The sequence below is a fragment of the Dromiciops gliroides genome, chromosome 2 (assembly GCF_019393635.1).
Source record: "Dromiciops gliroides isolate mDroGli1 chromosome 2, mDroGli1.pri, whole genome shotgun sequence".
Lineage (NCBI taxonomy): Eukaryota > Metazoa > Chordata > Mammalia > Microbiotheria > Microbiotheriidae > Dromiciops > Dromiciops gliroides.
This window is the reverse complement of record NC_057862.1, coordinates 650,000,097-650,023,750: the sequence shown is the minus strand read 5'-3', so window position 1 is coordinate 650,023,750 and position 23,654 is coordinate 650,000,097. Positions and strand designations below refer to the sequence as shown.

At 45.5% G+C, this 23,654-nt stretch overlaps 2 protein-coding genes across 2 annotated transcripts in view; one reads left to right on the top strand and one right to left on the bottom strand.

Annotated features, from left to right (window-relative positions):
* The window catches only part of FANCA (FA complementation group A), a 100,249-nt gene extending 95,353 nt beyond the window's left edge, over nt 1-4,896 (top strand). The window contains exons 37-43 of the mRNA XM_043984738.1: nt 383-527; nt 1,692-1,754; nt 2,668-2,773; nt 3,303-3,387; nt 3,749-3,905; nt 4,225-4,317; nt 4,766-4,896. Coding sequence (XP_043840673.1) covers nt 383-527; nt 1,692-1,754; nt 2,668-2,773; nt 3,303-3,387; nt 3,749-3,905; nt 4,225-4,317; nt 4,766-4,873 — 757 coding nt within the window. The 3' untranslated portion in view covers nt 4,874-4,896. The remainder of the gene's footprint in view (nt 1-382; nt 528-1,691; nt 1,755-2,667; nt 2,774-3,302; nt 3,388-3,748; nt 3,906-4,224; nt 4,318-4,765) is intronic.
* A 125-nt stretch (nt 4,897-5,021) lies between these two features.
* ZNF276 (zinc finger protein 276) lies at nt 5,022-23,210 on the bottom strand. The gene is made up of 11 exons (XM_043984739.1): nt 22,855-23,210; nt 17,667-17,970; nt 17,286-17,338; nt 16,710-17,162; nt 15,386-15,464; nt 14,113-14,196; nt 11,065-11,175; nt 10,908-10,983; nt 7,582-7,699; nt 6,156-6,255; nt 5,022-5,808 (listed from the first exon to the last, which is right to left on the bottom strand). The coding sequence occupies exons 1-11, from the start codon at nt 23,132-23,134 to the stop codon at nt 5,520-5,522; spliced, it is 1,947 nt and encodes a 648-aa protein (XP_043840674.1). The 5' UTR covers nt 23,135-23,210; the 3' UTR covers nt 5,022-5,519.
* Between the last annotated feature and the right edge of the window lie 444 nt (nt 23,211-23,654).

The window sequence follows — 23,654 nt, the reverse complement described above, 5'->3', positions numbered from 1 at the left end:
TGGCTGGGGGGGGGGGAGGTGTCAAGTCAGAGAGGCAGCCTTGTGATAAGTCACTGGACGTCTCTGGGCCTCAGTTTCCTCCCCTGTATAATGAGAGGACTGGCTGGATAATTCCTAAATTCCATGATCTCTTATGACTTGTTAAAAGGGACCACACAGCCTCAAAGGAATAGTCGGTATTAGTTCTTGAGAAGAGAAACTTTCATTCTTAGGGAATGAGAAGAGGGCTGTGTCACAACTCACAAAGGTTCATGAGAGCCTTTCTTTACTTGGACTAAGAATGTAAGGCTGTGCTGCCAATTTAAAACTTGGTGGGCAGGAGGCTTGTGGGGCTCATGGTCCTCCAGGCTTCCATAAGAAGTTTCTCTGGAATCTTTCCCAGCTTCCTGTCTCCCGAGGCAGCGCTTTCTTCCAGCCCCTGCATTACCTGGATTTCTGCTGCTTCTCTGCATTTCGCAGTTCATCAACAGGCTGACCAGGACATCACCAAAAAAGCCCTGAAGAAGTTGGGATGTGAAGGAGAGGAGGTGAGAAAGGAAGTTCTTTTTAGAGCTGCTTTCTTTCCCTTTAGCTCTCCACTTGTAAACAGAATGCCTTCAACAGCCCCAGCTCCTAATGAATGCCTCATTCTATGTTATTCAAGGAGTCTCCAGGTCTCACATCATTTTCCTTGTGAATCACATGGGTCACTATAAACTTACTGATGGCTGATGGTTTTTAATAATGCTTTGAAAAAAATAATAATGCTTTGGGGGCAGCTAGGTGGTGTAGTGGATAGAGCACTGGCCCTGGAAGACCTGAGTTCAAGTCTGGCCTCAGACACTTGACACTTACTAGCTGTGTGACGCTGGACAAGTCAATTAACCCTCATTGTCTGGCAAAAAAAGAGAGAGAGAGAGAGAGAAAGAAAAGCAAATTGAAAACCTGCAGCAGCATGAAATAAAGTGAAGAGCTCAGGAGAAAGAAAGACCAAAGTTTATAAGAACAACTCTCAGTTCTGCTTAGCTGAATAGTAGATCACAATAGATCACAAAAAAGAAGAGAAGAGGGGATGGCCAAGAATTTTAGGAAGCCTCTGACAATATCCCCATACCTGAGGAACTTAAGTCATCCTGGCAGGCAGTTGTCAGGCCTTGAGGCCTGCTGTGCCGTTACTGCTGAAGCTCCCTACTTCACAGAGGCAATGCTGCCCATCTCCTTCATCCCTCTGCTGCTGCTGGAAGTGGGGAGAAGATAGGCCATGGCTACGCAAATGCCCGTAGGACTCCTGCCCTCCTTCTACCAAGTCTCCCATCCCCTAAACCTTTGCTTCCATAGGCACCCCAAATGATTTTCCTACATAACTACTTCCCGTTCCCTTCCATATAGTCCATAGAGGACAAGTGTACACAGCTTTCCATCTAGAAACCTCCTGTGCAGCATTGGGATCTGAGAGTCAGGTGAAGTTTGGTTCAAAGAACATCTGAGCATTTCTGCCTAGAAATTAAGCAGTACTTTTCAGAAGCAGAGGGCAAATGACAAGACCTAACCTGTGGGAAATTTACCCCAATGGAGAATCGTCATTGTCTTTGATTGAAAGTAGGCTCAGTGTGCAGTTTCCCCCTGGGACATAGTGCTTGTGTAAGAAGACTTCATCTTGGGCAGTGACATGTGAACTTTCATGTGACCTCTGTAAATGTTTTGATTTACAGCTGTTGGTGTCTCTCTTCTTCTTCTCCCTCCTGGGCCTTCTCTCATCGTATTTGGCACCAAATGTAAGTTAACTCTTCTCAGTCTGAACTTGTTCTGAAAAGGTGGGATGTGAGTATGTGAGGAGAGCTCCAGTGGGCAGCCTTCCACTGTGAGTCAGCCTAGTTTTGCTCCTCTGTAGAGGGCCAAGGGCAACCATCTTCAAGAGATGGGAAGACTACAACCTTTGATTTCACTTGAGTAACCTCTCAGGGATAGTCTGGAAAGGTGGCTTAGGCTTTATTCTTTGAGGTAACAGCAGGGAAAAAGACAGCACCTTCCATTCTTTGCCCCATTATGCCAGGGTGTATTATCTAGGGCCTTGCCTCTTCCCTCACCCAAAAGGTGTCTAGATGTGCACATGAATCCCGTATAGGATACCAGCCTTAGGAGTCATGCAGAAAAAGAAAAAAAAAAGTGCAGAATACTTCTCCATTTGGTTCTTTCAGTTGCCTTTGCCCTGCATGCCATGGCAACTCCAAGTGAGAAATCTCAACGTTAAGTGGAGAACACCATTAATGTTTTACAATGGCCTAGCACAGCTAATCCTTTACATACTCCTAAGTGAGGCAGCATGATAAGGAAATGACACTCACAGAATTTGGAGTCAGAGAACCTATATCCAGAGCCCAACAGTGTGACTTGGGGCAAGTCACCCTGCATCTCTGGTCTTCTGTCATATGAGGTGGTTGAATGGCCTCTAAAGGGCCCTTTCCACTTTAAATCTGTGATAACTTATTAAACTCTCCAATATCCACAGAAGGCAGCATTTCATGACACCTACATTTCATCTTATTTTGCAAATAAGGAAACTAAAGCAAGTGACTGCTAAGGTCAGAGAGAAGCAGTGATAGAACAGGGAGAAAAAATTCCCAGACTACAACCTACCCATTCTTGGGTTAAGTTTACAGTTTATTTTTTTGTCAAAAACCAAAACAGGATGGAATGAATTCCCTGAAATTTTTAGATGTCTGTGCAGAGGTCCTTGGATGTTTGGAGAAAAGAAAAATATCTTGGTTGGTTCTCTTTCAGCTGACAAAGAAAGGTGAGTAAAGAAGAGAAAATATATGTGACAACACTTAAGACTCAACTAGTAATAGGATCTTGGCCCTTCAAATCACACTGGCCTATAAATTTGTCCTAATGGCTTTTGCGATATCACCTGGAATAATATTCATTCTAAAAGTCACCATTTCCCATCCTGCATTAACTTGCCCATGATTATGTGTATGTCTTTGTGTGTGAAGCAATTGGGGTTATGACGAGCCCAGGGTCACACAGCTGGTAAGTGTCAAGTGTCTGGGGCCGGATTTGAACTCAGGTCCTCCTGACTTCAGGGCCAATGCTCTATCCACTGCCCATGATCTTTTAAAATTAATTATCAAATGGTTCTGTTCTGCTTAACAGTCTTTACCTCCTAAGGCTTGACAAAGTTGCTAGATTAACAGAAAACAAACTCCCCAAAAGTAACCCATCCTCAAGGGAAATACTATATTTGCCATTATTACGCTATGTTAGCAAGAATACTTTAGCTGCTGGGCATAAGCTTAGCCTTTTCTCTCTTGGCATTACAGAAAATGCATCAAATGGAAGGTATCAGATTCTTCTGCATTTGGCCTCAGACCAGCACATCAGGCTGTTGCCTTTTGCCTTCTACAGGTAACAATTCAGAATGGAGCCTGGAATGGGGAGGGTTTAGGTGCTGAGGGCCTCTTCACCCTTAAAGTTTGGAACGATAGTTTTCCTATGTTCTATGGAGAGAGAAAAACGAAATTCAGACTAGCTCTTGCTTGTGAGGAAAAGTAACCTACCAGCACCTCCGTGATGCTATATCAATTATGATGTGACCACACATTTTGATTTAAGTAAAGAACTGTATGCAAGTTCTAGAAAAGCCCTTAGCTCTAGCTTTGTTCTTTATAGGTAAATGACGTCATCCCTGCCCTTTCCCTTCTACTGCTGTGGCACATCACCTAATCTGTCTTATCTCCCACCCCACCTTGTGTCTTCTCCCCATTAGCCTTGTTGCCTACTTTGATGAAGATCTCTTTAATAGAGAGCAAGCCTTTCTGTATGTTGCTGTTGACATGTACCTCAAGTTAGTCCAGCTTTTTGTAGCAGGAGAGACCAGTAAGATTTCAGCCAAAGCTTACTTCAGCCAAGAGCACAGCAAACAGGTAAGTGATGGCTGCCCATCACCAGTTGTGCCTCGCCTGTGTCCATCCAGGACACTTCTCAGAACATCTACTCCTAGATCAGATGTACAATAGTCTAAAATTGGTTTGTGAGAACTTGTCTAAGGAGTGTTATTTAGCAGTGGCAGATTAGCTGAAAGGAAGGTGGACTCTCAGCTAGTTTTTAAATAAAGGACCTGAGATTACAAATTAACATGTACACACAAAATGAAGCTAGGTATAACTTCCATGTTTCACTCAGTTTCTAAAATAAAGCCTAAAGCAAGTCCATACCCTTCACTTCTGTCTGACACACCTCTAGGTGGATCCTTTAGGACTGATAACAAAAGCCCGTCTGTTTCTGCTCCGATCAATACCACAGTGTCCAAAGAGAAGCTTTTCGTGTGTAATGGAGGTAATGTCAAGATTTTCACTTGTGGTTGTTATTTAAACATAAAGCTGTTGAGGTTCAAGCCCTAGGAATTAGCCCCATTCTCATGCTCTATCCCTCCAGTAGATTATTAGCTGAAGCAGTCAGCATTCTCTGTTGAACTTGATGGGGGGGGGGGGGGGTTACCAAGCAGGAAGAGTAAAGTGCCATGGGCATCTCTGCCCCCAACAGCACCGTGTTTATCAATTGATCATTATTCAGGGTCTGCAGTAACCTGTAAGTGCCGTCAGACCAAGCTGTTGGCAGGCTTGAGTTCTGTCATTTGGCTTTGATAGGTAAGACAAGTGTTTAAAGTCTACTCTCATCAGGAAGCCCATGCCCTTGGGTTTAGGTGGAAAAGTGGTGTAGGATGGGCTAGCAACAACTGCAGCCAAGGAAGTGTGTGTGTGTGTGTGTGTGTGTTTTCTCACAGCTATTGGCCACCTGTGAAGAGTTTGACCCAGAGCTGAAAGCTGCTCTCCTGGGGAGCCAGCAGTCCCCTGAAGATGCTGACTTATACAGTGAACCTCTTCTCTTCTGAATGATGTCTGTGCTGTGAGTGCCTTGTCCCAAGAATGACTTTTGTTGGTACAACAATTTGGCTCTAGTTCCCCAGGAGTTTTAAACTGAGGAATGGAAAGACCACTTTTTTACTGGACAGCAGAATAGCACTGTTCATCAGCCCAGGCTACTTTGTAAATAATTTATTACAAGCATAACCACGGAGCTCTTGTTACACTAAAAAGTGGATTACAAATACCTTCAATTGCTTTGAGGCAGGGGTAATCAATTCTTTAAAATCTGAGCCTGGTTCCAAGTCCCTCACATTCCCAGGGTAAATCAACCTCTTGCCCTGCAGAAGGAGAGTTACAGCACAGACCTGAGGTGCTGTTCCATGACCGAGAATGTGAGGACACCCTACTTCTACTCATCCACTGGGGAGAGCAGATGTGTCTACATCTGCCCCTCCCCTTAGAGTGATTCCATTCCATTTAAACGCTGCCGCATTGGACATATGCACAGGCAAAAAAATTAAAGCATGGTTATCTTTGTGTTGGAGCAAGCTGAAACTATTGCCATCGAGTCCAGTTGAGTTGGAGAAACTATTAAAATTGTTGTTAAAAACTATTTGATCATTTGATTTGTACAAGGATGAAGGACTATCCACACTGAACCTTTCCAGACTTTCAGGTGGGTTCCTGTTGTGCAACCAGTTCAGGTTTGACAGCCTGACTTTCCATCATCCCTGAGGGGTTCATTAGACCAGCTGGCTGCTCACTCTGCAGTGGTTTGGCTTTGTCCTGGTTCTGGGTCAGTGGATGCACCATAGACATGTGGACGTTCAGGTTGTGAGCCTTCTCAAACCGCCGACCACACTGGTCACAGGCGAATTCCAGCTCCGTCTCGGCTTTGTGTTTGGTCATGTGGTACTTCAGAGATGCTCGCTGCCTGCACTGGAACCCACAGATTTCACATCTGAGAGACAGAGAGAGAGTGAAAGACACACCCGATATGGGACCTGAACTGCCATTGACTAACTACTCAGACTCACCAGCCCTCAAGGAACACGAGCACAGACTTAACTTAGCTGGGAACTTCTCTTAAAAACCCAAACTACCACTAATTTAGCAGCTACATGTTTGAAGACGCCATGGAAGTAAATGCACGAGGGGAAAAAAGCATCTCTGAATCATCACACATTTACCCCGTGGCCTCACTGCAGGAAGAAGAAATAAAAGATGAGACCCATCCCCTTTTCTCCTTAACTAAAAACAACATCCTAAAACCAAGTCTTTCCTTAGGACTGCCCAACCCACACTTACTGGAGGGGCTTCGCTCCTGAGTGACGCATCTGGTGAACTGAGAGGTGCTTCCGCTGTTTGAACGTCTGTCCACATTCATCACAGATATAATTCCGTACCTCTGCAATGCCCCCCAAAAAGTGAGACTCAAATTCAGTTATCCCTTCACAGTTTATAAATACAACCAAGGAGGGAAAGCAAACTTATCCAGATTGTATGTTTTTACCCTCATCTCAGCTTCCAAGGAAGATGGCCAGGAGAAGAGGAAAAAGAAATATTAATGTCTAGTTTTTAAAAGTACCAGGCAGATAGCCACAGCGTTAGAGAGTGTTTATGCTTAGGGCTTTTCCAGGGTAAATAAAAACTTGAATATTTGGGTGGAAAGGGAGGGATATAGCTAGAATTACGAACTTTATATCATGGAAGCGAACATTTTTTTTAAAATCAAGCTAAGTTATGGAAGGGTTGCCGAATAAAGGTCACCAACTTCTTTTCAGGGGCTGGGGGTGTGTGAATAAAATTATCTGCTAATCATGCTTGTTTGAAGAGATGTTTAAAAATGATTTCTCTTTGGGTAACACTCCCTCCTTCTCCAATCATGTTTATCCTGTTTACTTGGTTAGCCTGTTTTTGATAAGAACCCTGGTCTTTGACATCTGTGGCAGGCACCTGAGAGCCTTCTTGGCTCATCAGTGGGGTGGTAGAGCAGCTCTCCAAGATGACATTCATATCCAGCTTCAAGGGTGTCTCATAACACCAGACTGGGAGGGAGGCGCTATTGTTGTCCCCATTTTATAGATGAGGAAACTGAGTCAGGCAGTTACTACTAGGTCATGCAGAGTTTATGCTTTGCCTAAGTGGAGGAAGTATCCACATTTACAATACTGTATATTCTTGAATATTAAAGGAAAGTTAAACTTTGGCTAAGCCCAAATTAGCGGGGACCATTTTTTTTAATATTACGGTAACAATTGCTATTTTCTGAAGTGATGAATCCTCCCCCCACCCGATACACACTCCAAAAATGTTTCCGTTTGTGTCTCATAATCATTGGGATCAAGGGTATTCTTAGTCATGCATGGGTTAAATTGTTTAAACAGCCTTGGAGTTCCTCTCCAACTCAGAGACTGTTTCTGTTAGCTTGGGGAACACACACACAGTAGTATATACAAGTGGACAAAGGAAAACCTTTTCTCTAGCAAGACTAAGTGTAGGTGTAGTGCTCATCTTAATCATGAGCCTTAACATTTTGATTCACAAAATACCAGGACTGTGCCAGAAAAAAATCTGATTAAGGAAGTAAAGTAGCCTCATGGACCAGCCTGGCAAGTGCATAAACACAATCCAGATTCTGGTCAGGAGGCCTGACCTGCCAGTGCCCTGAGCCCCAAATGTACCAAGAGACAAAGCAGGAGGGCATGAGGACACAGAGCAGAGGCCAGCCTACCTGTGTGAATGAGCTTGACGTGGCGCTGCAGATAGCGGTCGATCATGAACACCTTGTTGCAGCCAGGGTGGGGACAAGGCCTCTCTCGTACTTCCTCATGATGCTCCTTTATATGTTTCTGCAGGTAAGAAAAAGAGATAGAGGAATATCCTTGAAGTGGCCTTCTCTCCTAACAGGGGCTTCAGCCAGCTTAAGTTCCACAAAAGAACCTGAGGACGCTTTTGGTCCATAAGAATAAGGGGCTCCTAGGCCATCCCAATAAGCTTTGCTCTGGTCCTCAAAAGAGATTAGTGAATAGAAGAGACAAAGTTCACGATATCATTCCAGACAGTATGAGAGCAAGGTCGTGTTGAACAGATTCTGGGCCATGTGCTTGGACCCCAGTTTTATGATTCTCTTCTTGGAAAGATGATATGACAGAGCCTTTCTCTGAAAGTCACCAAACTGTACATACCCTTTGAGAGAAGGCAGGGTTGGACATAGAATCAGAACATGGATTCCAATTTTGGCTTTCCCACTTAACTGGCTGTGTGACCATGGGCAAGTCACCTGTCCTCTGCTTCTGTTTCTTCACCCATAAAATAGAGGTAACAGTATGTCTTTGACAGATGTGTGAGGAACAAACGAGTGTATGTGCCACGCACCCCTGCTCATTTGGCAGTTAAAGAAGTCTTTTCTGAAATTTTGACTTGGAAGCCCAGAATTAAAACATGCCCCTAGAGTAATCTGTAACATTTCAAAAAAGTCTTAATGGAATGAAAAAAGGATAACATTCATCTCTTTAATGACCCCCAACATGGGTATAGGATTATGGAAGAATCGAGTTAAAAGAGAGACATATCTCAGATGATCACACAATCGACCAAGAAACTTGATGTCTCATAGATGAATTTCTGACCAAACCAACCACGAAGTTGTTGGTTGTGTGCATCCTATCATTTCTGACACAAAGCTCAAAACAAGGGAAGTGACTGCTTTTCCAGCCCTATCTAGAACCCTGGAAAAGCCCAGTTTTGTGGGTGTCCTTGATAAGTGTCTTTAAAGCCTGAAAAAGTCTTTATTTGATGAAGAGGAAACCTTTCCCCTGAGGAAGCACAACTTTTATTTTAGTTGTATGATAAAGTACAAAATTTAAGCCAAAATGCTGAATTTGGATATTTGTGAGCTCTGACAGGGACCATTCTCTGAGTCTGTACTCCCATAGAAGACACATTTTTCTCTGTGGAGATAGTAGACTTCAATGTCGCACATCAGTCTGTGCTCCACTCATTTATCACTCGAGACAAACCTATGGACAATTGCAAAAGCCTCTTGATCAATAACTGCTTCTCTTTCCCTTCTCCAATCCTATAAGGGCTTCCTAATACAACTACTGTCAAATTTAAAAATGCTTACCCAGCTAGTGAAAGTTCTCCACAACATGGCTCCCTCAAACCTACCTTTCCAGGCTGGTTTCCTACTACTCTCCCTCACATCTCTCCATCCCAGTCTAACCTGCTGGCTCTTCTCTATAAGTAACATTTCATCTTCCATTGTCCTGCAAATGGTCCCCATACCTAGAATGCACATCCCTATTTACCTTCTCAGAATCTCTAAATTCCTTCAAAGGAGGTGCTAATCCCTTTATTTACAAAGCCTTGCTAGTTATTAGTTTCTCTTTCCTCTCCCCCTTCCTTCCTCCCCTCCCTCCCCTCCTTGTGTGGCCAGAAGAAGAGAGGCTCTTTCAAGGCAGGGAACATTTTATTCTGGTCTTATCTCCCAAGATAAAATGTACGAAGAGCACAATTGACTGCCACTCGGCTTTTGGGCATCTTTGTTAAAGAAAATAAAAAGCTCCCCTACCATTTTGTTCTTATACTCTGTGTACATGGTAGGCATTTAATAATGCATTGTAAACTTGCTATAGTTTTTTTTTTTTCCCTTGGTCCTAACCTGATTTCATTGGTGAAAAAATTCCTACCAATGTAACTAATAGAAATAGAAGCACTAAAAAGGTAAGTGACTTGCCACATCGCCACGGTATATCAGAAATAAGATGGAAGGGGCAGCTGGATGGTGCAGTGGATAAAGCACTGGCCCTGGATTTAGGAGTACCTGAGTTCGAATTCGACCTCAGACACTTAACACTTACTAGCTCTGTGACCCTGGGCAAGTCACTTAACCCCAATTGCCTCACCCCCCCCCCCCAAAAAAAAAAAAAAGAAAGAAGATGGAGCCCAGATTTTCCTGACACCAGGGCTGGCCCTCTATCCAGTACACAACGGCACAATGTTACCCCACCACCTCCCTTCAAACTCGGGCCCCTAAACCCAAGAACCTTGGGAATAGCTGTGTTTCTAGCCCAGGCCCATTTTCAACTCCCATCAGCACACCAACTGCGGCTTGGGAGTCACACAGCCTAAAAGCCTCAAGTGTGGCAGCACCTCCCTTCAGCCATGGGTGCTACTTCTGGTCTGACTCTCACAGTGATTCTCTCCAAAAGCAGCTCCGGGGGAGGTACAGTATGACACAGCTACCTGAAGACCTGGAACAGACAATTCTCCCCAGAGCCTCCGACCCTGTCACTGGGCTCAGCATTAGAATGGGCAGGAGGACCTGAGTTCAAATCCAGCCTCAGACACTTAACACTTACTAGCTGTGTGACCCTCGGCAAGACACTTAACCCCAATTGCCTCACCCCCAAAAAAAAGAAAGAAAGAAAAGAAGAGAAAATGATGGGATTCTGGCATTATTACCTCCTGCTATGGGACCTGCACCTGAAAGCACCTGTGGAGGCGTCTCCCTCCATTAGAAATGGGAGCTTCTTGAGAGCAAGGACTTACCCAGCACTTAGCTTTACACAGAAGAAGTGCTTAAAATGCTTTTTCAGTCATTATTTGACCGAGTGACCCTAAATACCCTAAGGAAGAGAGATAGAAAAGCCCTCATATATACGGATTTGCAACTTTTTAATGATAGCAAATAACTGGAAACAAGCAGGTGCTCATTAATTTGGAAATGACAAGTTAGGAATGTAATAAAATACTAGTGTACAATAGCAGATAACAAATATGAGGAATTCAGGACTGTGCCTTGTCACATTGAGGTTTCTCTTCCCATCTGTTTTGTTGTTCCTTTGGCTTTAATAGAAATTTGTTCATCACCTCTGTTCATACAGATCTAAGTATAATACTGATACTGAGAGATAATACAACATACCCCTCAACCCTTCCCATTAATGCTGCTTTCATTGTGAGTACAGACACTACCAGCCTTGCCTATCCCATCTGTGAAACTGCTTAGGCTCAAACACCAGTGTAAACCCAAAAAGCTAATTCTTGCCTTACCTTCATCCCATCTGCCCCTCTGTACACAGCTGTGCAGCCCTGGTAAGGACACTTATAAATGGTAGGCAGCTCTTCCCTGTAATTTAAAGTACCATATGAGTCAGAACTCCTCCCTGAAATTGGTAACAACTCATCAACGTTCCCTCTCCCTACTGACCTTTCACATTTTATCTTCTTTTTCCAACCAGGTTTGGGTCCTGGTTTCTTTCTAATTTTGGGTTCATCTGATTTCTTGGCTTCTTTGCTGTCGCTCATCTTGCCAGAGACCCTGAATTAAAATGAAAAGACACTGATTTTTTTCACTAAGGGTCAAGTTTAATGTGCTATTTCTGATTTCTGTGACCAATATTTTACACATATGGCATGCTATGTTCTTACTATACATATTCATGTAGAAGACATTGCAATTTTTTCTTTCTTGAGCAATCACAGTTAAAATCTGTATCATGAGCACACAACTCCCAATCTTCATAGTCTCTCAGGCTCTCCAAAGCTCATTTTGCAGACCCTAGTATTCTTCATTCACCAGAAGAATAGTCTGGTTCTCTCTACATAGGTAAATATATATTATACCCCCCTCCCTCAATCCACCTTATATGAGGAGGAAGGAGTAAAAGAGGGAAGAGTCATCTAGTAAAACATTCTCTTTTTTTCTAGCTAACTAAAATTTGGACATTTAAGTTCCAAGACACTTTCTTTAGGAATTTTTGATGGAAATATTTCTAAAATGTATGATATACTTCTCTGCTTTTTAAAATAGAATACTGAACGTAAATTAACTGTTGCTTAATGACTGTATTATTATAAAAGGCAGTTACTATAATGTTTAACTATATGGGACCAAAAATGTCCACAATACACCCCCATCCCCAAACTGTTATGCTTTGGGAGTTCTTGTATTTATTTTTTGATGATTATCTTTTCTTACCATCAGCTATTCCTCTTTGCTGCTGTCCATTGGCCTACCTGCGGCAGTACCATTTTATGTTTTCTGTTACAAATCTGCTATAAACTGGGAAAGCAGTTAATCAAATGTGTCAGAATTGTGGTTAGACTGGGAGCATAAGTAGGCAATGAAGGAGACTCTGACGGGCTTCTCCTTTGGAGTAAAGTGCATAACTTTTAAAAATAAACTCTGGTGGTGAAGTGGATAAAGCACCAGCCCTAGATTCAGGAGGACCTGAGTTGAAATCTGGCCTCAGACACTTGACACTAACCAGCTGTATGACCCTGGGCAAGTCACTTGATCCTCAATGCCCCCCCAACAAAAAAAAAAAACCTAAAAAAATAAATTCTAAACTATCTGCTTTGTTCAGGAGACCTTTTTTCCTTTTTTTTTTTTTTGGCTTGCTTTCTAGTTCTCATATAGATGAGAATATAGATTCTGTATAACAGTGACTGCCATATAAGTGAAGTATTGCTTTATAAAGGCAGGGAAATTCCCAAAGGTCTAATTTCACAAAGATGTGAGGAAAACAACATTATAACATATCTAGAACTATGGTCCACCCTAGCCAAAAGATATTTTTAAAACTTGCAAATTACTCCCAATACCTATCATTTGAGGAATTTCTTAGCCTATTGTATAATTTCCAATGCATCTCTGTGAGAATGCCTGTGAGCAACTAGAGAATAGGGACATGTCAATCAAATATTAAGTGCCCATAAGTAGTCTTTGGGTTATACACTGCCTAGATTCAATGAAGCTTTAGTGGAATATAAAAAGATCATTGAAGCAGTTCTTGGTGAATGGGGCTCTACCCTTTAAATACCTACCTTAGATTATATACCAGTTATTATTATTATTTTTGGGGGGGGTGAGGCAATTGGGGTTAAGTGACTTGCCCAGGGTCACAGAGCTAGTAAGTGTGTAAAGTGCCTGAGGCCAGATTTGAACTCAGGTCCTCCCGAATCCAGGGCCGGTACTCTATCCACTGCACCACCTAGCTGCCCCTATACCAGTTATTATTAAGAAATAACAGCCATGGATGTAGCCATCATTCCTGATGTGTAATTTAAGATTCTAAATGTGGATTCTAATCTGTTCCCCCAGTTTGGGGGAAACTGACTAAAAATCACTGATAAAACGAGTTTAGGTTTTTAAGGGTTTATTGGAAAATAGAAAGAAAACGATTGAGAACAGAATTCTAACAGCCTGGCATTCCTATCTTTCCTCAAATTTCCTGTGAAGTCCTCTGCCGCCACCACCATCAAGTCAGGAAGCCCAAAAAGGCCAGCGCTCTCTGCGCAGGCTCCCTTTCCTCCTTCCTGTCTCCTCCCAGACCATAGGAGGCTTCTCAAGTTGACTGGCTGGTAGCCTTGATAGACAGCACCCATGAGCAAACGTCACTGGCATATAATCTAAGATAAATTAACCTCAGTCTCCATAATTTAGATACAGTGGGGGCATTAATTGACTCATTCCTTGTGAGAGTTCTTAACTGCCCCATCACAGACTTACTACATGGCTACTCTTTGTTCATCTGGATGCCATGCTGCTACCTGTGCACCATTTCTCTACCCCTTCCACCTCTAGCTTTGGGAAGAGTGATCAAATCAAATTCCTGGAAAGATCAGGTCAATTAATTGTCTTCTGACTCTTCATCTTCCTAGTCCAAAATGCTCTTTCCCAGTCATAACACTACTTTTTTTTTTTTTAAGTGAGGCAATTGGGGTTAAGTGACTTGCCCAGGGTCACACAGCTAGTAAGTGTGTAAAGTGTCTAAGGCCAGATTTGAACTCAGGTCCTCCCAAATCCAGGGCCAGTGCTCTTTCCACTGCGCCACCTAGCTGCCCCATAACACTATTTTTTGATTTGTTGTCTCCCCTTACTAGAATATAAGCTCCTTGGGGGCAGGGACTGTGTTTTTATATTTGTATCCCTAGCATCTGGCACACACTAAACACATAACAAATGCTTTTTCTTTCATTTAATCATCTGTGGTATATGAAAAACTGTAAGGCTTTCTTCACAGACCCATGCTACCCAAATAAACCTTGAACTTATTCTCAGGAAATCCAATTTGAAGAGGTTATAAGGGATCATACCAGGCAAAGAGCCCAAGCAATTTCTGGGGAAAGCAGACACACATGTAAAAATATTTTTCTGTCACAATACTCAAGCCAGAATAGCAGTCCTTAGAATTATCCACTTAATACCATTTACTACCCAAAACTTTACTTGGAGACAATATAAGGTCCTTACTTCTTTTCTGGATAAGGCTCAAAGGATTCATCAGATGACTGAGTATTTCTTCTCTTGTCGTTTTCATCATCACTCAAAAAGTCTCTGAAAAAGAAGAAAGACCTTTTAACAAAGCACTGGCTACATAAGGCTTCAGCAATATTAAGAGGTCTTATCTGTAGGCCCTGGTCCTCACCCTATCTTTGGTAGGCTGAAATATCCTAAAAGTTAAGAACACCAAGATCTCCAAATACATTCCCTATCAAAGTAAGTGAACAGACGGCCACTAAGCTAAAGACGATTTTATGTAACAGGACTTTTAAGGATAACAAGACTCTTTAGGGCCAGTGGGTTAGTAGCTGGCCTTTTTCTCTTTTTCATGGGCCGTTAGATAGCCAGTGTCCCATCTCTGTGAGGCTTTGTTATTCTGACACCTTAAAGAAATAGGGAAACTCTTCACAAAGTGAAACTAGACCTCGGATCTTCATGCTAATAAGTCTATTCAACTAGCCAATTGTGTCCATATTAGTTTCTTGATGAGGGAAGGCTCGCTAGAGGACAGCATAAAGGAATTGCATCTCACAGCATCTCCCCCACTGCCCTTGAGTCATACTCAACTCAAAAGACCCTCAAATCAGCTCCTGATCACAATACTAAGACCCTAAAGGAATTCCTATTTCTGTTCCCTTCTACCAGTTATGCATTAAATCCACTCAATAGGTCAAAATAAGACACCCTCCCCCCTACCCAAAGCTTCTTTCTAGTTCATATGTTACAATAACATTTGGGAGTTAGACAAAATTGGTATCTGGAAGGGAGTACCTGAGCGATGATAACCAATGGAAAACAAATACCAGAAGACAGAGCTGTTTTAAGAACTCTTCAACACTGCCCAAGCTAAAAAAATTATTCAATTGGAAAGGGATTTTTTTTTTCAATACCACTGGAACTTAGTACACTGACCCATCTGCAGGGGATCCTAAACTGGGAAGGTAGAAGTTCAATCTGGGCTACAACTCTAGCCCATAATAAGTCACCATAAAAAAATATGGCGTATTAGAAAGAGGGCTAGATCTGGACTTGAGTTTGAGTCCTATTTCTGTTTCCTTTATGACATGGAATAAGTCACGGGTAAAGAGTGGGACCCAATAAAGTCTACCAGTCTTTATTTCCAGATCTAAATCCTGGAAGGCAGGGGTTCTCCTGAGCATGACTCTGAGCATTAAAAGTACGATGATCAAGCTTGGTTTGTGAAGAAGAAATTTTAAGCTATTTAAACCCACTCTTCTCTCACCCCTCAGAAAGGTCACTGAACTCGTCTTTTACCCGATCATCCAAGGCTGAAGATGGAACCTGCTTCACACTCAATTGCCCTGAGAAATAAAGAAAAAGGCTTGTGTTACCAACATAAAGTGGGACTATAAGACCGTGGCTCTGGAGTAGTCTGCAACATGAATTGGTCAATAAGTTTTTTTAAATTGCCACTCAACGGGGCAGCTAGATGGCACAGTGGATAGAGCACCGGCCCTGGAGTCAGGAGTACCTGAGTTCAAATCCGGCCTCAGACACTTAACACTTACTAGCTGTGTGACCCTAGGCAAGTCACTTAACCCCAATTGCCTCACTAAAAAAAAAAAAAAAAAAAAAAATTGCCACTCAAGAGGGAGGACAGTGTATGAAATCACCAGTCACTACTATGTGCCTAGGAAAAAGAATTACTTGAATATAGTAGCTATTTCAGGCAGAGTTAAGGACTTTAAGAACCAGTTCCCACAAGGCCTGCATTTTTCTATAACTCCAAGCCTGTTCTCTATTCTCCTCCCCAAGACCCTTCTGCTAAACAGACAGCTTCTCCTTTATACATGGCCTCTTTGAGCACTAAGGACAGTATCCCCACATATCACATAGGTCCAAGCTTCATCATTAAAGATAGCCCAAACAGACTATTGGATCCAGCCCCCTAAACAACTGGTCTATGTTTTCATTTCTGCTGGTCAGTGAAAAGGGAAAAACCACATATGATCCATCCCAATGGAGCATCACCAGGGCATGCTGGAGGAGGACCAGGCAGTGCTGCAGCAGAAGCCAACACCCCAGCCCTAGTCATGACAACCCACTCGACACTACTGCATTCTCTCCCCACATGCCATGGACAAGTAACTAATTCTTCTCTTTCCCCACAATCAACTTGTTCTACAAAAACAGGTCTGTGCTTTCTATCTGAAGCATAGGATGAAGGGAAGGCTGGGTAGAAAAGAAGTGAATCTTAAAGGGAAACCTGCCTAAACAAGGTCCTGTAAATCAAGTGACAAAGAGAAAGAGACTGGGCAAGATAAAGGTGCCCAATAGCCATTCCCCAGCTCCCTTGTGGAGGAGGGAGAGATCTACAGACTGCTTCACTCAGCGTTTTAGCCTGGCTACCTAAGGAGTTGACTACTGTGGGCACAAAGAGCTCAAGAACATTGCCAGAAATTGAGGGTGGCCAGTGGCACAGAGAGGACATAAATACAGGCCTATGGGAATGACCGGAAATGATGGAGCAACAATTAACCAGCAACTGTCCTAGGCAGTCCAGAGTGACCTGCCTGAAAGGGCACACTGGGCATGAAACTCCTTACCTTGCACCCCACTTGGGGGCTGACTAGGCTCTGGTGGTGAATTGGGCTCAGGCCCCACAGGGTTGTCGTCCAAAGGGGGCTGAACTTCATTTGTGTTGGGCAGCGACTGGCTCTCCGTGCCAGCTGGCACCATGGTCCCTTTGCTCCGAGGACTCTGCAGAACAGCTGCAGGAGGGTTGGTTCCACTGCTGATGGAGAGCCGATGGGCTGTCTCTCTGTCCCATTCCCATTTGACGGCCAGTGTGCTATCAAGCAGGAGGGCGCTGCAGTTTGAGTCTGTGTCCATGATGTAGTCATGGCCCTGGTCACAGCCCCACACAGCCTGGATGATGCCACAGTACTCAGAAGAGAGCATGTTCTGGAGGCTTGGCACTGCTCCGCAGCTCACGGCATGCCCATGGGCCCACCCCACCAATCGGTGCAGGCACTGGGGGCTGGAGGTGATCAGGTCCACTATGCAATGTCAACAAAGACAGAAGAGCCCCCAGAAGTGATTAGCATTCAAGAGCAGGCACCAGACCAAACATCTCTATCATAGGAAACCAAAGATCCCAAGAACCCAGGTGGCATACTCACCCAGACAGGCTCCCTCCTCTGTCTCGGCCTGTGACCGATCATCAGTGCTGCCCCTGCAAATGGAAGCAGCACCAGTTGGATATCACATAGAGGGCAAAGGAGAAAAGATGGCATAAGCCCATGAGCCCAGGCCTCTTGCCTATATACGACAGAGACCATGCCCTATCTGCAATGGAAGCTGAAACTAAACAGCCTTGTCACCTCCTGAGCTGGGCAGAGCCCAGGAACCCAATACGAGATGTGGTTCAGTGACTGTCACTGCTGACTTGGGAGCTGTGAGCTCTGCTCCTGCTGCCATCAGCAACTGGCTGTGGGACTTAGGGCAACCTCCAAACATCGCCATTCAGCCCGACTTAACATCTGGATACAAAAACAACCTACTTTCCTCGGGGCTTCCGATGGCCTGTGGGAGACGTATTGACCCTCTGCAGGAAGGACTTGAGGATGCTGTGGCACTTGTAGAACTGGGCATGGCAGTTCTTACAGACAAACTGGGGAAGGGTCGGGTCCTGGTGAATGGGCACCCCCAGCAGGCGCTTGAAGTCTGTGAAGAAGACCTGCTCCATGCGGCGAGGCTTCTCGCAGCTCTCGCCTGGCACCTGACCAAAGATGTGGCGGAGACTCCTGGAGGAGAACTTCCCGTGACAGAGGCGACAATAGCCCATGCTAAGAGGACGGCCTGTGCCTGTGAAAAGTGACAAGAGGAGGTGGATGTGACACTGGCGAGGCTGAGACTTTGTACGTGCTTTGGAAGAAAAGAGATTCTCGATACCCCTACATCCCAGACGCTGCTGAATCCAAAGGTTCCCCATGCTGGAAGGGAGAAAAATTGCAATATTTATACACACAACTCCATCAGACTCAAAGCCTTCTTGCCAAGCATGGAGACACTCCCTGGCATCTCCACATCAAAACAAACTTTAAACACTGACTAATGTGTCTGGGCAAGTCAAAGCCCTGTAATTTGGCTCTGAGCCCTTATTTCCAGACTTGGAATGGAGACCTCTAGTGACGGATGATGATACCTATACTTTATGGTACATGAAATATTAGAGCGGAAAGGGACCTTAGAGATGAATTCACCCAACATGATCATTTTATCAATGAGGAAACTGAGGCCCAGACAGAAGTGACTTGTCCAGATACCCACAGGGACCAGTCAGCAGACCTGGGATTCAAACCAGGCTAATGACACCAAATGCCGTCATTTCATAAGCAGTGGTTTTACTTAACTGCATTTCTGGAGCACCTTTTAAAGAATTCTGGGTATTCTCCCAACAATAATTTCACTTATCCTCAGAGCTTCCCTATGAAAATAGAGGATAATGGCCCAGACCAGTGTCTGAGCTCTGCCACTCCCTAGCTGGATAGCCTAAGGCTATCATCTATCAAATAGGTGGGGTAAGATAGGTGGTATCTCACAGGGCTCTTATGAGGTTTAAATGAGAAGATGAACATAAAAGCTCTTTTAAAAATAAATGTTGGGGGGCAGCTAGATGGCCCAGTGGATAGAGCACCAGCCCTGGAGTCAGGAGTACCTGAGTTGAAATCCGGCCTCAGACATTTAACACTTACTAGCTGTGTGACCCTAGGCAAGTCATTTAACCCCAATTGCCTCACTAAAAATTAAAAAAAAAAAAAAAGGATGTTGGGTGGATAGAGCACCAGCCCTGGAGTCAGGAGGGAGGACCTGAGTTCAAATCCGGCCTCAGACACTTAACACTTACTAGCTGTGTGACCCTGGGCAAGTCAATTAACCCCAATTGCCTCACTAAAAAAAAAAAATGTTGGGGGCAGCTAGGTGGAGCAGTGGATAAAGCACCCGCCCTGGATTCAGGAGGGAGGACCTGAGTTCAAATCCGGCCTCAGACACTTGACACTAGCTGTGTGACCGTGACCCTGGGCAAGTCACTTAACCCTCATTGCCCTACAAAAAAAAAAAAGTCAAATATGAGGTCTATTATCATTATTCCTTCTTTTTTACAAATGGGGAAATTGAGGCAGAGCAGTCAGATAAATAGTCAGAAGTCCTACTATGATTCTGTCATAAGGAAGGAAACGATCAGACCTCACACCTAACGTTAAACCTTCTCATATCTGTATCCACAGACAACAGTAAGTAAGGCATTTAGAAGGAAAAAAAAATGTCCATTTAGGGGTTACTGAATGGCCAGTGACATTGTTCAATTGATCAGCATTTATTAAGCTCTTACTACATGCCGTCTGTTCACCAATAGCACCACATGTGCTCTTGGAACCTAAAAGAGTTCTCTGTTTCATAAGAGAGCCTGGCCTGTGCCACTGTGGTTTTCAACCCTGCTCAGAAAAATATCTAAGTCAGTGCACAGAAAAGAATATACGGCCCTTAGAACATGGCACCAACTTACTCCACAGGACAATGTTTTCAGCATCACTAGAGGTCCCTCACTTGATAAAGGAGGGAAATGAGGCTATTGTCAGTACCCGTGAGCAGGAGAGCCGGGAACAGAACCCTGGGACGGTGCTTCTAACTCCTAGGACTGTGCTCTTCAGCATAGAACAGGTATTTCTGGAGCATCTTCCACAGAATTAGAGGGTATTTCACACCCATTCTGCAGATGCCCTCCTTCCCTGAATTCCATTCCCAGCCAGTGATTCCTCCTGCCACTTCTGCTAGCCAGCCACAAGTAGAGGAGGAAGAAAAAGACTATCTGGGGGAATAAGAGGAGGACAGGAAGAGGAATAGAATCTGTCTCCTACTATTCATACTCAGAGACAAGACTATAGCCTATAGACATGACCTAAAAAGGCACTTAGGAAAAAATTCTCAAAAATTTCAAATATTGTTCCCCTTCCCCCCACTACTAGTAGAGGCAGCTTAAGTGATACATACTCTGGGGCGTTTAATGGTGTGAGAAAATAATGGAATTTGGCAGATACCCAGGGGCCCCACCAGAAGAATTTGGAATTGATTGAATTGGGTGAAACTGAGAAACTGATTGAGAACCTACTTAAGGTTGATTAAATTGAGACCACGCCTGGCCCGCCCTGAGTGGGGTGTTCTACAATTATGGACAGACATCTCATCTCAGATCAAGTTGGCAAAGGCAGAGTATTAATATCTAGCCATCTTCCTCCCCTTCAACACCCCTTCCTCCCAGTTAAACCATACTTCCTCTTTTCTGCATGGTCTTACCCCAGCTACCTATAGCTCTGTGTGCCTCCCCTAAACAGACACAACGAATCTTTCCCCTGCAGACTTGGGGCCCAGTCACCAATCTGATTCAGGGTACAGCACCACACAGGGCTTACTTCCAGGATCTTAGACTTTAGTCCCCTGATCAGCTCAATCAAAGTTCTGTTCAGGCTAGCGTAGCCAAGTATTTGAGGCTTAGGAAGGCTACAAGGATAGAATGAGGCTTCCCAGCTTTCTGAGTGGTTGGCTGTTGGAGAAAGTGATCCTAAGGAAACCAAAGAACAGAATCTTCCAAGCAACTGTTGTGGCAGCTCCTCCAGAACCCTTCCCCCAGGACTCCTGACAAAGACCATCTACTCAGCTTCAGGGGATGGGTTCTGACCAGCTCATCTAGGGATTGTAGTGCCCATTCCTCCACTAGGTAAGTCCCAGTGATTTTTACTTTTAACTCTCAACATAATCAATATAGATGTAGGCCAGTCCAGGGCCTCCAATCAAACTGTCACTGGTGGGAAAAGAAACAAACTGAGCAAATACCACATAAACTAAAAGGCATGTTGGTAACCAGAAAAGTCAAGACGATTGGGTGACCCTTTAGTTGGCCAAAGGATGGGAACAGGGCTAGAAAAGGAAAATCCTGAGGCTGTCACAGAGACTGACAGCATCCCCCTCCCCAGCCCACCCCAAAAAAAGGAAGAGAAAGACAGCAGGAAGTGGACAGTGTATCATGTTCAACTATGATGAAATCTACACGCTGTCCCAGTCCTGACTAGGCAGCTGTGTCTTTCAGCACTTGTGAAACAAACCAATCTGTTACCAAACTGGTAGTTTTCACACCAGCCTCTCTAGTTACATTGTAGCCAGATACAGGAAAGACATATACAAGGAATGCTTATCTAACAATGGGATTTTAAATGACCAGTTTTCTAATGTTATAAATTATTACCTAAAGGGAAAACAAATCGATTCTTGGTCTCCTTATTTAGGCAACAAGCAGGGACATTGAAGTCAGATTCTTACTGTTACAGTTTAGCTATTTTTTCAGTTCTGTCCAACCCTTCCTGACCCGATTGGGGGTTTTCTCAGCAAAGATACTGGAGTGGTTTGCCATTTCCTTCTCCAGCTCATTTTACAAATGAGGAAACTGAGGCAAAGAGGGTAAAGTGACACAGCTGGTAAGTAAGCTAGATTTGAACTCACAGGAGTCTTCCTACTTCCAAGCTGACTTCAGCTGATCAAGTGGAATAGAATGCTTTTTACATAATTGGCTGTGGGCCTGACCACTGAATCAATGGGTCTGAAGTTCCAGTCTCCACTGTGGCACCAGTACACTGGTGGTTTAATTGTCTAATTGATGACTGTTCAGTTCTCCCAAGCTAGAGAAGGGAGAACTGTACTTAGCTATAGTGAAAAGAATCATGCAAGGAGAAAGAACTTTGGGGAGCAGAGGTACCACACATGCTAATGAAGTAGACTTCCTTTAGTGACTGAAGTGTGGGAATAATGGTGGCTAATGGTGGGTTTGGAAGAGGTGGGACAAAGGCTACTTTTATAGGTTTGGGATACAGAAATTTCAAATATACATCACCAGTGACCACTGCTTGAGAGCTCTCAAGAATTGGAGCCAGTGTGACAGTTCACAGGACAGACTGGTGCCTAACTGAGCTGGGTCTGCTAAAACCCCGTGTGACCTTGCAGTCACTTAATTTCTGTGAGCGTCCGTATTGGACTAAATGATCTCTAGGATCCCTCTCAGCTCTAAATCCTTGGAGTGCATGATTCCCACTAGTTGGGAGGCAACTCTCCGGGGTTCCTGAGTGGTGGGAGGACAAAGCCGGCAACTCTCTCAGATATCTGGGACTTTATTAGTTGCAGAGGCTGAGGCTGACTTGGAGTGGGGCGGGGTAGAACCCCCTGTGAGTTGGGGGGATTCCTGTGGGGTCTCTTCCAACAACGTGTGGCGAGAGGAACAATAATCTCATAGGAAAAGACTGGGAGACCAGCTGGGTGACCTTGGGCAAGTCGTTTCCCTCTCTGGACCTCAGTTTGCTCTTCTGTCAATTGAGGGAGTTGGACTTGATGGCGGTGGTGATGATAAAGTACTGGGTGGGGAAGTGGGTGTGGGGGGGTCGGTATAAGGCTCACAAATCGCCCTCCCAGTAACAACGCTGGGAGGTGTCCCCATTTCACAGACGAGGAAACAGGCTCTGGGAGTCCGGGAGAACCCCGAAATTGAGATGGCAGGTTCCTGGCCTCTAGGAGCTGAAAAGGGGATAAGACCCCAGCACAGAGAGCCAGAGACAGGATAAGTGGACCGAGGTACCGAGAGGATGTAGCAGAGATTCGAACCCACAGCTCGGGACCACTGCACGCGGGCCTCGGGCCGGCACCCACCTGCCTCCTCCGGGCCGTCCTCGGCCGCGGTCACGGTCACGGTCACAGCCTCGTCTTCGTCCTCGTCGTCCCCGCAGGCGCGGGGCGGCCCTGCGCCCCAGCTGCCCCCGGGCCGCGGCGGGGCCTCGGCCGCCCCTTCGCCGTCCTCTTCCGCCCCGGAGCTGCCTCCGCCCGCCCGCGGGGCCCGGCCCCGGCCGGGGCCGCTCGTGGCGCCGGCCGCGAGCCCGCGCTTCCCGGCCGCCCCCGGGGACAGGAAGCGGCCCAGGCGGTCCCGCTTCATGGCGGCCGCTGCGGCTGCGGCTAGAGGCCGGCCGTGCTCATGGCCCGCCGCCGCCCCCGCCGCCGCCGCCGCCGCCGCGCCCCTCTCCCGGGCCGGGGGAGGAGCCAGGCCGGGCCGGCGGGCGAGCGATGCGGCCGGAAAGGAGGCACGAGGGGCCCCGGCGGCGGCGAAGGCGGCGGCGGCAGCGCTCTCTGCCGGCCCGGGGGGCCCGCCGGCCCAAAGCGGCGCGGACGCGGGCCCGGCCACGGTCACGGCTACGGCCACGGCCACGGCCTGGCCACGGCGCAGCTCCGGCCGTCCCGAGGTCACCGGCGAGTGCCAAAGCGAGCGGAGCCTCGACTCTGCCGCCCGGAGCTGTCTCCGCTGGGCCTCCGGGGGCTGCGCGGGGTCTGGCCGGCGGGCATCGCTTCTTAAACCCGAGGGGCACGAACACTAGCCTAGAAAGAGCCGCTGCCCCCCGGAAAGCAGCTGCGAGGGGGAGGTCGGTTCTAAGCTCCTCTACCTGGAATTCGAAACCCTT